At 36.9% G+C, this 15,247-nt stretch overlaps 2 protein-coding genes across 5 annotated transcripts; both read right to left on the bottom strand.

Moving 5' to 3' along the window:
• Nucleotides 1–2,690: 2,690 nt before the first annotated feature.
• On the bottom strand, nucleotides 2,691–10,136 carry LOC107599076 (zinc finger protein 395-like). 4 transcript variants are annotated; one of them, XM_016290564.1, is made up of 10 exons: nucleotides 10,016–10,136; nucleotides 8,566–8,676; nucleotides 8,314–8,465; nucleotides 7,980–8,083; nucleotides 6,790–6,989; nucleotides 6,575–6,675; nucleotides 6,147–6,402; nucleotides 4,867–4,956; nucleotides 4,653–4,771; nucleotides 2,691–3,777 (listed from the first exon to the last, which is right to left on the bottom strand). In XM_016290564.1, the coding sequence occupies exons 2-10, from the start codon at nucleotides 8,626–8,628 to the stop codon at nucleotides 3,666–3,668; spliced, it is 1,197 nt and encodes a 398-aa protein (XP_016146050.1). In that variant the 5' UTR covers nucleotides 8,629–8,676; nucleotides 10,016–10,136; the 3' UTR covers nucleotides 2,691–3,665. The 4 variants fall into 4 exon arrangements, with proteins under 4 accessions (XP_016146050.1, XP_016146048.1, XP_016146049.1 ...); XM_016290562.1 differs by having other exon boundaries at nucleotides 2,692–3,777; nucleotides 7,980–8,086; XM_016290563.1 differs by lacking the exon at nucleotides 10,016–10,136 and adding an exon at nucleotides 8,949–9,029 and having other exon boundaries at nucleotides 2,692–3,777; nucleotides 7,980–8,086.
• Nucleotides 10,137–11,350: 1,214 nt separating this feature from the next.
• Nucleotides 11,351–14,234, bottom strand: LOC107599077 (uncharacterized). Its single transcript, XM_016290566.1, has 4 exons — nucleotides 14,219–14,234; nucleotides 13,620–13,790; nucleotides 13,122–13,197; nucleotides 11,351–12,058 (listed from the first exon to the last, which is right to left on the bottom strand). Exons 2-4 carry the CDS (start codon nucleotides 13,748–13,750, stop codon nucleotides 11,630–11,632), a joined length of 636 nt encoding a protein of 211 aa, XP_016146052.1. The 5' UTR covers nucleotides 13,751–13,790; nucleotides 14,219–14,234; the 3' UTR covers nucleotides 11,351–11,629.
• Nucleotides 14,235–15,247: the final 1,013 nt, after the last annotated feature.

Here is a 15,247-nt window from a genome sequence, read left to right as displayed (position 1 = left end):
TTAGTTTTAACGTGTTCAGTGAAAATGATTTACTTTGTATATGAATTTTAATCTATGCTACATTAACCTTTTCATATAAACTGGAATAAATACAAAACTAGAGCCAAACTAAAATGTTATTTTATCCTTGCTTCAAGAAAATCCTCAATCTATATGCTCCGTAACAGCTTCATGTGGCCGTTAACATTAAAATTTAATGTAGCTTTAAGCACTATGCATCGTTAAAGTTTCACTTTCACCGTGACTAAGCCATTAAATGTGGTGTTTACATGGAATAATCGTAATATGAGTTTACCTTACGAACCCAGAGTCTCCACATCAGCAGGAAAGCGATAAAAGGAACATCTTCCATCTGAAGACTTGTGTTGCATTTCAGGGCAAAGCAAAAGAACATAGTCGACCAACAATATAAAATGTGGGAAACTATTAATTGGTTATTCTACAATTAATTGTATTACAAATTATACTACGACTGGAAAATACTGTAAACTGTTTGGCGTGATGACGTTTAATGTCTCCGACAGCGCCTGTAGTCCCATTTAGCAACTTGTTAGCAACCGTCTTTTTCAAGAAACGTAACAGTTTAAAAAAATTACGAGTGGGGTGTAACTGGTGTGTTTTATGTCGTATAATAAAACGTGAAAGTATCTTGAGCCTGTGTGAACCACGCACCTTATTTTAGCGATTTAACCAAAATCCCATTCAAAAAACCCATTGACATGGAACCGGAAGTGCTAAAATGCTAACTTGCTTCCGGGTTTTTGCCTACAAAGTGGCATCATAGTTCCACCACTCTATTATCATTGAAAATAAACGACAACTTTAGGCTTTGTAAACAAAACAGCGGCTCATATAGTCGACCAACAATATAAAATGTGGGAAACTATTAATTGGTTATTCTACAATTAATTGTATTACAAATTATACTACGACTGGAAAATACTGTAAACTGTTTGGCGTGATGACGTTTAATGTCTCCGACAGCGCCTGTAGTCCCATTTAGCAACTTGTTAGCAACCGTCTTTTTCAAGAAACGTAACAGTTTAAAAAAATTACGAGTGGGGTGTAACTGGTGTGTTTTATGTCGTATAATAAAACGTGAAAGTATCTTGAGCCTGTGTGAACCACGCACCTTATTTTAGCGATTTAACCAAAATCCCATTCAAAAAACCCATTGACATGGAACCGGAAGTGCTAAAATGCTAACTTGCTTCCGGGTTTTTGCCTACAAAGTGGCATCATAGTTCCACCACTCTATTATCATTGAAAATAAACGACAACTTTAGGCTTTGTAAACAAAACAGCGGCCCATCGCATGTTAGCCAATCAGAATATGAGGGCGCGGCTCTCTGCCAATGGCGTGAGTTTGGGGGCGGGATTATACGGTGGCCGAGAAGTGCATAACAAATCACAATTCTGAAAACAAAATAAATTACAAACGCAAATGCAAGTCTAAAAAACAAAATAACAATTCAGAAAGCACAACAACAATTCAGAAAACATTATAACAAGTCAGAAAACACAATGACAAATTCGAAAAAAAAAGAACAAGTCAGAAAACACAACGACAAATCAGACAAACCGGAAAAGGTAGGTATAGTTTGAGACAGCGCCATTGGTTTGGGATTACTCACCGCTGACTGGACGAGACATCTGTCAATCAACTTATACAGGAAGAACCAGCCGAAGAACAGCAGAGTCGTGGTAGAAAGTTCGGAGATGGTATTAAAGTAGCTCAGTTTAAATGTATTGTATGAATTGCCCTTACTATGGAATAAAAAAAAAACGGAGTGTCTATTTACATTTAGTTAAAAGTGGCTGTAAAACATCAGCCCCAGTGGTGCGGATGGATAAGTGCTTATTGTTGGCTTTTTGACGCGATTGATCCGGGTTCGATCCCACCTTTTGCCGAACTTTTTTTTCCTCCCTTTTCAAAACTGAGCTACTTTAATACCATCTCCGAACTTTCTACCACGACTCTGCTGTTCTTCGGCTGGTTCTTCCTGTATACATTGATTGACAGATGTCTCGTCCAGTCAGCGGTGAGTAATCCCAAACCAATGGCGCTGTCTCAAACTATACCTACCTTTTCCGGTTTGTCTGAATTGTCCTTGTGTTTTCTGACTTGTTAATTTGATTTTGGATTTGTCGTTGTTTTCTGACTTGTTATTTTGTTTTCGAATTTGTCATTGTGTTTTCTGACTTGTTATAATGTTTTCTGAATTGTTGTTGTGCTTTCTGAATTGTTATTTTGTTTTTTAGACTTGCATTTGCGTTTGTAATTTGTTATTTTGTTTTCAGAATTGTGATTTGCTTTGCACTTCTCGGCCTCCGTAGGATTACCATTTTGTCCAAACAATAAAAAATGTGGATCAGTGTATGTTTAAAAACTATTCAGTCATTATTTTTGCAAATCAGTTTGGTGCTGCAGAAATGCAGCTTAGCATGTGTTCCAGCTTTCTGCATTTGTTTGTGCATGTTCAGCTTAGTGCTTGACATACTCTCCCTCACATTAATAATCAGAATGGGTTTTGAAAACTGACACCCCACATGTAAAGAAAGAACTAGCAAATAGTCTTTCAGTGTACTTTACAGTATTCTGCATATAAATGTATGGTTTTGTGTGTAGACATATTGGCTTTGTGAATATTTTTCATTTCAAACACATTCTGCAAGCATTTTTGGAAAGTGTTTTTTTCTTTTCTTTTCTTTTAATCCTTTCCTCTTGTACATGAAATGCACACAAAAGGCAAATAAAATAATTTTACGATTGTTCTTGTTATTTGTCATGCACAAATGACAAGTGTTTGAAATTTGCATATTTTATCTTGTGTCTTTTTAATCATACATAATCTCTTCTTCTTTTTTTCTCAATATGATGTTACACTTTCAAATCCTTTTAGATGTTCCCAAGGGGATGTTCCAGTATTGTACAAGACCTTAACACTTTTTGGAAGGATGACAAAACATACTAAAGGAAACAAGCCCAATCTATTCTATGGGCAATATTCAGTCAAGCTCCCTTTAACTCTTTGCAATAGCACTTTGGTATTCAATCAAAAGGTTATAGCTGCACTTTTACCTCCATCAGACAACATACTGTAGCCACTGATGTGGCCAACATCATTCACTCATCACCACTGTAGCTTTATATCTGGCAGTTTAGATTAGGAAGCGCTATGGCATACGACATTAGTCCAACCTTGCGAAACTCAAAGGTGGTGACTAAATTCAGAGTAAATACGTAGAAAAAAAAAGACAATCCATGACATTATCAGGCTAACAAAACAGCAATAGAAAAACATCATGAAAATGCTCAAAGCAATACATTGTCCACAGTATACAAAAATCAACAATCACTTAAATATCTCAGGTATGAATGAAGCGCAGGACTGGGGTAGAAAAACACCTTGATCAGATACAGGATTACACTTTAGTCTCGTGAGAGGGCAGAATGCAACTTTGAGGGGTTGGGATCTTACTATTCCACAGTCTCGACAGCTAGTACCAGTGTTCACTTTGTGGGAAATCATAACAAAACACTTTTAACTCTGGTAGGAAAACAAAACAAAAAAAAGGTAGAAAAGTGAAAAAACAGGTCCTCTACAGTGCAGGGAAATAGTTGGAGGAAAGAAAGAAAATGGAGATTCTTCCTTGTCTTTTTTTTAGTCTGGGAACCGCTGACAGGCTTTCTTCCAGCGGCAGGCGGTGCACCATTGGTCCCTACGCTCCACGCCATACACTTTTCGGCACTTTTTGGCCTCACCTCGGCTTTTCCTAAGGACACAAAAATAATATATATAAAGTATATTGAAAATATTCAAATGTAGAGTTATCTTATTTCTGCAAGATTTAACTTTTAAAAATTACTTTTGTGTAGTAACAATGCAGTCAGAGTGACAAGTCTTATTAATATTTATGACTTCAAAACATCCCATTAATAAAAATTTATCTTTGCTTAAAGGGCTCATCGGATGAACATCAGGTGGAGCTCGTCAGCTAATCACCTTAACAAGCACAATACGTGTATATATACAGCCAACTTACCGCTGTCCCCCGAAAGGACAGTTTTCCAGCATCCCGCCTCCACCCCAACACCTCACACTTAATCTAATTTCATCCCATTCTTGGGATTGAGGGGGGGGTTCTCTGGGTTCAGGCTCTATCCCGAGCTCGGAGCCCTCCCTCTGGACAGCATGCCAAATATGCTACTAATTGCTCAATCATATTATATGTTACCGTGAACTTGTGAAATAATGATTTGTGTTCACCTGTGCAGCCAACAACAGAACATTTAGCATGTTTTCTGCGGACTTTTGCGTCATAACATGTACACCGCTGTCACTTGTGAAAACAACAATGTGCCGTGGGTGGAAACGTGCAGATTAATGGGTGATAATATTATAATAAGAACCCCTTCCTACGTCAGAGGGGGAGAAAAATCTGATCGGCTCATTTTCTCACATGCTTGCAGAGAAAGGCTTACAAAACCAAACTTACTGGGTTCTTTCATGTTTTCTGAGTTGGTAGATGCACCAGACACACAATTATAGCACTTAAACAGAAAAAGTTAGATTTTCATCTGATGAGCCCTTTAAGAGATCTTTTTCATAACTTCAGAGGGCAGCATTTAACTAAGTATGGGCAAATACCTGAATGAACAGTGCCCTCTGGAGGGAGATGTGCTCATGGTCTGGGATCTGGTGGGGGCGCTGTTCCTCTGTAGCCACTGCTCTCCAACACTCACTGACCGGCTGCGAGACACTGGAATCTACAGATCAACATAGTAATAAAAGGACAGATGGGATAAAGTGTTTTAAAATGCTTCATCTACGATGTTAAGTGCTTTAGGAGAGGCGAACCAACCTGAGGTTTCTGCTGGAAATCACCAGATGGGGACCAGCTACAAAAGGTGGGAGAGCCTGGAGAGACCATCACCTGAACGGGTGTGCAGGCCTGCAGAAAACAACACAGTGATGGGAAAAACAAAACACACTTTAAAAAGTCACAACGATTTTTTTTTTTACAAGATTTTGTTTGTTTCTAAAATGAGTAATAAAGGGATAGTTCACTCATTAAATGAAATATGTTCATCATAAAAAGCCATTGTGTCTCTTTAAATGACTTTAACCGCCCGAGTCATATGTATTTGTTTTTAGAATGCCTTTATTACCTTTTTGGATCTTCTAAGTTTTGGTTACCTGGACTTTCAATGGAGGGACAGTAACCTCTCAAGTTTCATTAAAAATAATTTGTGTTTCGAAGATTAAACAGTCTTATGGGTTTGGAATGACATGAGGTTGAGTAAACAATGACAGAATTTTCTTGTCTTTTTTTGGTGAACTATACTGGGGCTGCACGATTAATCGAATGCGATTATCATGCGCATTTTGATAGTAAAGCCGGTTCTGTAATCAGCAGGAAATCATCATCACGTGCTTTCAGATGGAGCTGAATTTACTACACATAGCCGTAGTTCCCTGACAAGTTAAGGGGCGGTCACACTAGACTTTGAACGTGCAACAAAAAAAATATAAATATAAAATAACGAACAACATTAAGTAATTTAATAATAATACACTTGTGTATAGTAATTATATTGTTCTCTCTCTCTATATATATATATATATTAGATTTTTATAATCTTTTAAAGATGTATTATATAAAATAGGATGCTGCGCTACGGCTAAAATTAGCGCTTCCTCCATTTTTGAATTTCTGTACAGAGAGGTCACGCAGTGACGTATCGATCTTCTACTGGTCACACGTCTTCACATGATGCAAATTCGCAGGTCAGAGATCACCAAACTTGAACTTTGGAACGCAGCGAAATGTGAAATTTTTCACATGAGCTTGCGTTTCCGGTCTGACGCATTCGCATGCGTATGAATGGAAGTCAATGGAACGAAAAGTGCAGTGTGACCGCCCCTTTAGGCAAAAAAAATTTAAAAATTTTCGCAAACGATTTTATTGCGCGATTATGAAATTTAAGAAATTGTTCGCTGTCGAATCGCGATCTCGATTCATTTCGATTTATCGTGCAGCCCTAAACTATACCTTTAATTTCAAAACAGCATCAGATAATCTGTCAGATTATCATTATTTTCAAATTATAATCATTCATCATTATCTCAGCTGATCAGTACCTGATAGAGATGATCAGTGTGGATCTGCCACACGCTGCTTGGGGCTGATTTGCTGAGTGGGCTTGACTGGACTGGAGCATCTTGGTGTCCTGGGGTGGATTGGCTTTGAGCGGAGCTGCAGGAGGTCCAGGTCCCGCTGGAGAAGGATGGAGCAGGAGATGGAGGTGCAGTTTCCTCATCTTCAGAGGAGACCTCTGTGTAGTAGAAGTCTTCTTCCCTATGTGACTGCTCTGAGCCCCCACTGTTTGAGAGAAAACAAAATAAAGGCAAAAAATAAAACACATTATTTGCAGACCTAGTAAATTATGTAAACTTGTAGAATTATATATGTTTTTTCAACATAATAAACACTGGCATTGCTTAAAGATGTCTCAACTTTCCTGTGCCATCTCATTTGTTCCAAGAGTTTGGTGTGTGAGGACACTCACCCCAAGTGAAGAATGCGAATGTGCTGCTTCATTCCAACCCGGGATGTCAGCACTTTCCCGCAGCCAGGCCACAGACACCTGTATGCTCCCCTGCTCAAGCTCTGTAAATGAGAAAGAAAAACAAAGAGTGACTCGCGTGTATTTTTAAAGCATCAGCTTAAAATGCTGTCTATACACCCTCAGGTTCAGCAGTCTGAAAGTCTTCTCATTCTCACCTTGCACCTCCTGGCTATTGGCTCCTCACATGCAGCTTGGTCCAGCTCCATGTGCAGTCCTTCATCTGTCGGTTGGCCCAAGCTCCTGTCCATCTCAGTGACTGATGGAGAAGGGGCTGGGCTGACATTGCCATGGTCCCAGCTCCAGTAACCACTGCTGCCACTGTCAGACAGCTCACCTCCGCAACACTCCATGTCCCCTATAATCACAGTCAAAAAAGGGTAAGTGTGAATAACACATAACTGTAAAATTGCTAAATTAATTGTTGGGGTGTGTGTTATACTGTTAAATAAAAAATATAATTATCTTATAATTAAATGTTAAATTAATAAAACTAATTAAAATAAATATTTGAGTGACAAAACCACAGAACTGGTAAATTAATTGTTGGGTTGCATGTTGGAGTGTATTAAAAATGTAATATAATTATTATTTACATAATTAAATGAGTCTAAATTTAAAGTGAAATTAATAGTTTTTAAAAACTTTTTTTTTTATTAAATTATTAATTGCTTAATTAATTTGTAAATTAATTTTTGGATTGCATGTTGGACTGTATGATAAAAATGTTCTATAATAATTAAATATTTATATAAATCTAATAAGTGTATAATTAAAGTGAAATTAATAAAACAAAAAATAATGAAAGAGCAAGTTGCAAATTTAATCATTAGGCTGTGTTATAACGTATAGAAAAAAATATAATATAAAAATCAAATAAGTTTATAATTAAAAAGAGAAATTAATAATAAAAAAAGAGTGACAAAACCATATAATTGCTCAAATAATTGTTGGGTTGTGTTTTATTCTGTATAATAAAACATATAATATAATAATTAAATAATTATATAATTAAATGAGTGCATAATTAAAAAGTTAAATAATAAAACATACAAACATTGAAAGAGTGACAAAACCATAAAATTGCTAAATTAATTGTTGGGTTGTGTGTTATACTAGATCATTAAAAATATATAATAAGTATATAATTTAAAAAAGTAAAATTAAGAACAAAAACTTTTGAAAGAGCAAAAATATAAACAAAAACTCTACTAAAAATATACTAGTTTCTATCTAAAATCTGATGAGACTTTGTTTAAAATAAAATTGTCTGCACTAGTTTGTCCAGCATACACTACAAATTGTTCCGTGTTTGGCAAGGTGTGGTTTGCAAAAGAAACCAGTTCACCTGGTAGGAGGTCCCTCTGCGGGGGGCTTTGGACCACTGGACTGCAGGACAGACTGGTGAGCACCATAGCAGCCATGATCTCATCCATCTCCACCGACTCAGGACTTCTAAAATAAGGTAGAGACTAAAAACTGTTCAAGTCTACATTACACTGCATTACACATCTATGAAGTAAGAACATAATGCCCACAATGACATTTCACCTTGCATCACACACTATCTGTAGAGTTATTCTGCTCTAACAGACTTAGGTGTAGTCTACAGTGAAGAAGGGCTGGTATTATATATTTAGAAGACAACAAACTAAACGGATGAAATGGATCTGTAGGTTAACCTGTAAGGTAAGTCCACACCGGAAGACCGTGGGAAGGACAAAAGGTTTGTTTGCTGTGTGTTTACATCGGCTGACCACTCTGTCCCAGGTCCTGCATTCAGCTTCCTCTGCAGACCCACCCCTTCTCCCTGCCCACAACACTGCATGTAGACCTGCAGGATTGGAAACAATCAATCACATACTGACTATCCACACTTTCCATCTTCCATGTGTAAGTTACAGGGGCTATATATCATTTATTATGATACATACCAACCCGTCCTGCCCTACGGTGCCCTTCGTGTCCAGTCCTGCTCTGGATCCCACCGCTGCCATGCTGTGTCTCTCAGCTAAACAGTCGGCGTTGGCTCTCCGCACAAAAAGCTACAAAGCAGGGAAAAGCCTGTTAAAACACCGTGCGTTTACAGTACATGTTTTCATCTAATCGCCAAGCACTTATAACAACTCACAAGCTCAGCGATAGCGCCACGAGGTTATGAAAACGTGCAAAATAATAAATAATTAATTACATTTACAAGCAACACCCTCTATTAAAAACGAAAGCACTTATACGAGACTTTTAGTGCAAATTAATTTTACACTCATATTGTGGGACTTGCATGAAAACGACAACAATGTAACAATCAAAAAAATACCTTTATCGAACACGCGCGATAGATGTTTGCATACAGATAAGCAGCGCAGTCGGATATTGCTCTGTACCTTTACTTTTTTTTTAGGGCAACACACCTCCTGACTGTGAGCCTCTCAGATACTGTAACTCCGGATTTGGGGAGTGAAATCACTGAGAGATCCAAATCCTGCAACGGAGTTAGGATTCAACTTTAGTGACTCGAGTGTTTAGAATCCTGTCACTAAAAGATTCGTTCAGCGGTCCTTTCTGTTGTATCACGTACTGTTCGATACACTGTGAGCGAGTCTTTTATTAGTGGCTCAATGAATCATTCACTCAACCGGTTCGTTAGAAACCACCAACTCGATGTCTCTATTGCATTTTCATCTATTTTGACAAAATACCATCCATTTGTATTTCGACTTTTAGTATTTTTGAACGTATTTACCAGCTCATATCCACCTTTACACTTATGTGTTGATTCTAGTCTCGATAACAGCTGACAGAAAATAAGATGCTTGCCTCATTCACACAAAGCCAAAGCCGACAACATAGGCTTGCCTAAAATGCAAACATTTTGCATTTTCTTTCGGAAATGCTATTCTAGTTTGAAAACAAGCTAAATCAAGCTGTGCCATTTGTTTAATCCAGATCCATACTTTAGCTGGGACTCTCGTAATGGGCGTTCACATCCAGCAAAAAACAACCTTCCCCCTGGGGGCGGGAGCTGTGCTCTGATTGGCTGACTCGGTTCCCCGAAGGACACACCTTCGCCCAACAACGTGTGCGTACACGAGTTTCTGCTCAACCCCCCGTTAATGTACACAATCCAAAACAACAAACAGTTGCTTTACAATAAATCATATTTGTGCACATTATTCTTGAAAATGCAGATATAAAAACCCATTAAACCTTATGCATTCGATAGCCACACTAAAACAGTTCATTTTAAACAGCGTATTTTCTCGAGTTCACACAAACACCGGCTACATGATTATAGTAGGAAAACTCTGTAAACATGCAGTAAAATAAATACCCTCAATAGTTGATATACTGTCATTAAAAAACCGGCGTGTTTAATGATTTTACCTTGAATGTTTCCGTAGGGAGAGATGCCGCTGTCTGCTGCTCAGCACGCTTCTCTGCCGGCCCGTCAGTCAGTCGAGGGGGCTGTGCGTCGCGCTAGCGCAGCTTACGTGCCCTCAGTTACGCCGAACGACAGCTGCTTGCTGCAACATCTCACAGCCTCGTTTATATAGCTTCAATATACATAGTATTATTACACTATTTTTGCACTGTGTGTGGTTTATTTAGTGTATTTTTACTGTTGTGGTGTCTGCTGCTGTTAATTATAGATTTGGGCGTCCGCCATGACACTCACTGTGAGAAATACGGCAAGCGGAGTGATATAAGCGGTTGGAGTGCTGTTATCACTAGAATATTGCACTCCTCTCAGCCAGTCAGATTCGAGGACCAGAAAGAACTGTTGTATATATATATATATATATATATATATATATATATATATATATATAAGTTAACAATAACACATGTAATAGTGCTATTCTTGTTAATTAATATAAAATAATTAATAGTGTGGCATTTTATAATTATCATGTTATAAGAAAATAAGATAATACAATGGTTATTTTTACTAAAACCTGCTTCTCCTGTAATATTGGTCTGTTGCAAAAAAATTTATTAGATCAAAAGTGTGCTTCTACTAAATACTGAGCAAAGGGTCTGAATACTTAGGACCATGTGATATTTCAGTTTTTCTTTTTTAATAAATCTGCAAAAATGTCAACAATTCTGTGTTTTTCTGTCAATATGGGGTGCTGTGTGTACATTAATGAGGGAAAAAAAAGAACTTAAATGATTTTAGCAAATGGCTGCAATATAACAAAGAGTGAAAAATTTACGGGGGTCTGAATACTTTCCGTACCCACTGTATCTTTCACTTAGATGATATAAGTTCCACTGAGTAAATAAAGCTAGATAAAACAAAAACTGTGCCCGTCTTCATTTCAGGCTGCAAAGCAACAAAATGTGATTATTTTAAAGAATAAAGAATTCATTTTATACCCACTGTATAGATAGATAGATAGATGATAGCACTGTAGCATTAATGCATAATTATTTGCTTGCAGTGTTATTTTAAGTCATTCTAAGTTAGTTGTCCAGTTTAGACAGCATTCTGCAGTTTCCAGAGCAGTCCGTTTACGTGTCACCTTTCACCTACTTCATTTGGTCTATTTCCTAAATATTCAGCATTGTGTATTTGCAAACAGACATTTGGAAGAAAGCGTTCATCATGTAATGATATCTGGGGATTATAAGCTTTCTTCTGTCGGCAGCCGTGCCCGATGGACTTCATCCTCCAAAGGGGATTTTAGGTCTGGACAGCACAAGCATGTTGGGTTTCAGTCTCTGAATCCAGTCTGGGTATTGGCTGGAGGCATTGTGTCATGTGATTCACACTGACCTACAATAACCCAGACATGGTTGGCTTCCTTTATAGTTTTATATGAAGTTGTAGCAATGAATGGATATATTTATTAGTTCACATGATACAAATCAATAAATACAAAAATATTTATTTTTAACAATGTTTATATGTGTTGCAAGTTTGTTTTAAAGCTTGCAAAATGTGAATAAATACAAATAATGCATTGTAAATGAAAATGTTGCCCTTTCGTCATACTAGAAATGTTTGTCTGGAATGGGAGGGACAGCCTCCATAGCAATATCACTCATATAAACCACAGTATCCGTATCAGAGAGAGGTGTTATGTTCTTCTGACTCTTGGTTTTCCAGTTCACTGCAGCATAGACAGCAGTCGGTTCTGAGTCGGTCAAATGTTGAGGTAAAGCGTCAGGCTGCTCCACTGCCTGCTTGTTTACTGGTTTGTTGAGGGCTGAGACAGAGTGATTATCATCAGGCTTTGTCATTGCTGGGGAAGGGCTCTCATTCTCCCCGTCAGCTTTGTCAGATGGAGGCTGTAACGGAGGCTCACTAATGCACTCATAAGGATTTTCCTCATTCAGTTCAGCCTCTATGAGTGAGTATATATGATCAGTTAGATCCTTGGCATCTAGCATATATTCAACACTCTGGGACTCAGGTAGTTTCTGTAATAAGGACATTAATTTGTGAGAATATTTATTTATTTATTAGTTAATGTCACATACTAGGACTTTTATGTTGGTCCTATTAAAATTATTATTATTATTTTTTTTAAATCATTAGCTTTCTCTATCTGCTTTTCATTAAAGTGTAATTTCCTTTAGAAGATTAATCCAATAACTATCTGGAAATTACTTATCTTATTAGATGTAGATGAGTTTGTGTCTTCATCAGAACAGATCCGGAGAAATATCTCCAAGAAAAAAATTTCTTACTCACCAACAGATCCAGCAGTTCACCAATGAATGCAGTGAATGGCTGCCGTCAGAATAAGAGTTCAAACAGCTGATAAAAACATCAAAATAATCCACAAGCAGCAAATAATGTAAGCAATCCACAAGCTGTGTGTTTGTTATACACAAATCCATCACTAAGACATTTTGCTTCTGGCTAGAATACAAATCCTCTGAACATAATATTGCTTTCTCCATAAAAAAAGTAATCTAGTCTGAATCAGGAGAGAAATATGCACAGATCAAGCATAATTTACAAGCAAAAACAGTCCAAAACAGTTAACAGTCACAGGTGGAAGCATTATTATGGATTATAGACTGCGATTTTGGCCAGAAGCGATGGTTTATAGTTAAAACACTTTAATTAATTGATGCACTGGAGTCGTGTGAATTACTTGTGGATTATTGTGATGTGTTTATCAGCTGTTTGAACTCTCATTATGATGGCAACCATTCACTGCAGAGGATCCATCGGTGAGCAAGTGATATAATGCTAAATTTCTTCAAATCTGTTCTGATGAAGAAACAAACTCATCTATTAAATTTTCAGCAAATGTTACATTTTGGGAGTTAATTATTCCTTTAAATAATATTTGGACTTGAATAAAATCAAGTAATTTAGATGGTGTCAAGTGAAGCACATTTTTAAGCAACCTGGCCATTTTTTACAGAATGCATTGAACAATAATCCATTGAAGCAATAGCCAAGAGTAATACTAATTTACTGTATATATTGTATTCTGAATATGAGTTTTGTCTTATATCAGTCTCTTACATTTTGTTGAGGTGCCGATGGAATATTTGTTTTCTCTCGTCTGTGCAAATACCTGGGTGAAACACTGTCAGACATACTGGAGACATAAAAAAAGAAAAGTCACTATTTCAAATGTTACAGATATACAGTAGCATCCACCTTACATCCTGTTTATTTTCCTGATATTTTTTGCATGGTGTCTGCATGCAAACATGATGTTATCAATCCATCTTTGTGGTTTACATAAACACAAAGGTACTGGAGTTGACAAACAGGTCTCTACTTTTCTTACACAGACATTAATGTTATTCATGCTGCGTGACTTGGGCACTTGGTGACTTGTGCTTCTGAACCTGTCATTGCACATTCCACCCATTTACTCACAGCATTCTGTTACAATCACTCCCTTCTCCTGGGTGTGTTTTGAATCAGCACAAGATGTGATAATAACCAAATTCCCAAATATGCATATAAATATAAATATACATAAAAAAGAAAAAAAGAAAAGGAAAGACTTACCTGAAACAGCTTGTACAAAGGCTGTAGACTGTGACATAAATGATGATGAAGATGGCTGACACAATGCTAATCTGAAGGGAGGAAGAACAACCTGATAACCAGGTGATCAGACCCTCCTCAACAGGAGCCATCACTCTTCATACAGTTTCTGTAATGACTGAACTGGAAGAACTGAAGGAAAGTAAAATCAATAATCTGTAACAGTTGATATTCTCAATGAGATGAAAGCGAATACAATGTAAGCAGTTATTACGGTTCTCACAAACACGATGACTACACAGGTGAGTACTTGTACAAGTCACACCTTCTTTCATGTTAACACAGACTGGTGTTGCTGCAATGTTAAGTATATTACTATTTTAAAAATGCAAGGAGACACAGTAGCGGTTGAAAAGTAATGCCAAAAAGTATAAATATTAAAATACTAAGAGGTAATACCCAAAGCAGTTTAAATGTACCTTAAGCATATAAATCTTTCAAACGAATATTCATGCTCTGATATTGTACATCATCTGTGTGAGATTTTTCAGAAACTAATATCCATAAACAGCCGCCTTCTCTCAGTCTGCCTAAAAGAATGAAAGAAAATGTCCCCTTACCTTTGACCTCAGTTACACGATCCTAGATCACCCATCATCATCTTGTCTTTACTGGCAGCAACACACTGATCCAACAGGGATTTGACAGAGTCACACTTCCTCATTCTGGATTTCTGACACTCCAGTGCCTAATCCATACATCCCTTAAAACAAACCACTTCACTTGCATACTTATTCAGTTAGCTTAGTTACTCTTAGTTTTCTCGTTCCTTATTTAGATTTGATATATAATGGTCAGTTCTGTTTTGAATTATATCTTAATTTAAAAAAACAACTTAATTAAAACAAAAAAAGTTTCAGTTCATGAATGGAACACTGCTGCCACCTAAAGGCCAAAGGATGAATGATAAACGCGTGGCTGATCCTTGCACAAAAACTAAAAAAAAGGACAGATTTGTTTGTACTTTTTTTACACAGCCTACAAATAAGTGTCATTCAACTTGCTTAACTAAAATGAAAACTCACGAAAGATTTATTACCTGGATTTCAATGAGTCCTTGATTCAGTTTGAGTACTCGATTTTTAAAAATCCTCGATGGACCCTTTTCACAAGACTGTGATTTAACGGTCATCAGCATCGTAAAGTTTTTCATATTTGTATTTTAAAAAAAATGTATGTACATTTATAACACTATTCTTTGTATTATATCACCTTTGCATCAAATGACAAAAAAACAGTTAACGCAAATGCGAGGGTGTTTCTAATGCAGCGTCTATGGGAGGGACGGTAAATTTGACATCGTTCTCTCTTCTGACTGCCGTTTTCAGTCTCTCTCAATTTTTTCCCTTTTATTGAAAGTCATGAAAACACTATCGTGGAGTTTTTCTTTTGCTATTTGAGCAAGTGGGAATGCAAAAAATATTATTAATTATTATGCCTCATTGTTATTATATATGTATTTTAAGTCATTTTAAAGACTATTGTTTGCTTGGGTCTATTTTTATTACCACGAAAAAATAATTATAATTATCCGATTACTTGATTAATCGTCAGAATAATGGACCGATTACTCTATTACCAAAATAATC

Source organism: Sinocyclocheilus grahami, unplaced genomic scaffold (genome assembly GCF_001515645.1).
Source record: "Sinocyclocheilus grahami isolate Dianchi unplaced genomic scaffold, SAMN03320097.WGS_v1.1 scaffold260.1, whole genome shotgun sequence".
NCBI lineage: Eukaryota > Metazoa > Chordata > Actinopteri > Cypriniformes > Cyprinidae > Sinocyclocheilus > Sinocyclocheilus grahami.
The sequence above is the reverse complement of the archived record's forward strand: the minus strand, read 5'-3'. Positions and strand labels throughout refer to the sequence as shown.

Coding starts and splice junctions, on each gene's coding strand:
- LOC107599077 (XM_016290566.1), bottom strand. CDS start 13,750: ATGGCTCCTGTTGAGGAGGGTCTGATCACCTGGTTATCAGGTTGTTCT. Junction 13,198..13,619: donor CTTTGTACAAGCTGTTTCAG/GTAAGTCTTTCC, acceptor TTATGTCTCCAG/TATGTCTGACAGTGTTTCAC. Junction 12,059..13,121: donor CATCGGCACCTCAACAAAAT/GTAAGAGACTGA, acceptor TCCTTATTACAG/AAACTACCTGAGTCCCAGAG.
- LOC107599076 (XM_016290562.1), bottom strand. CDS start 8,628: ATGGCAGCGGTGGGATCCAGAGCAGGACTGGACACGAAGGGCACCGTA. Junction 6,990..7,979: donor GCAGAGGGACCTCCTACCAG/GTGAACTGGTTT, acceptor CTGTGATTATAG/GGGACATGGAGTGTTGCGGA. Junction 4,772..4,866: donor ATTTCCAGCAGAAACCTCAG/GTTGGTTCGCCT, acceptor GTTGATCTGTAG/ATTCCAGTGTCTCGCAGCCG.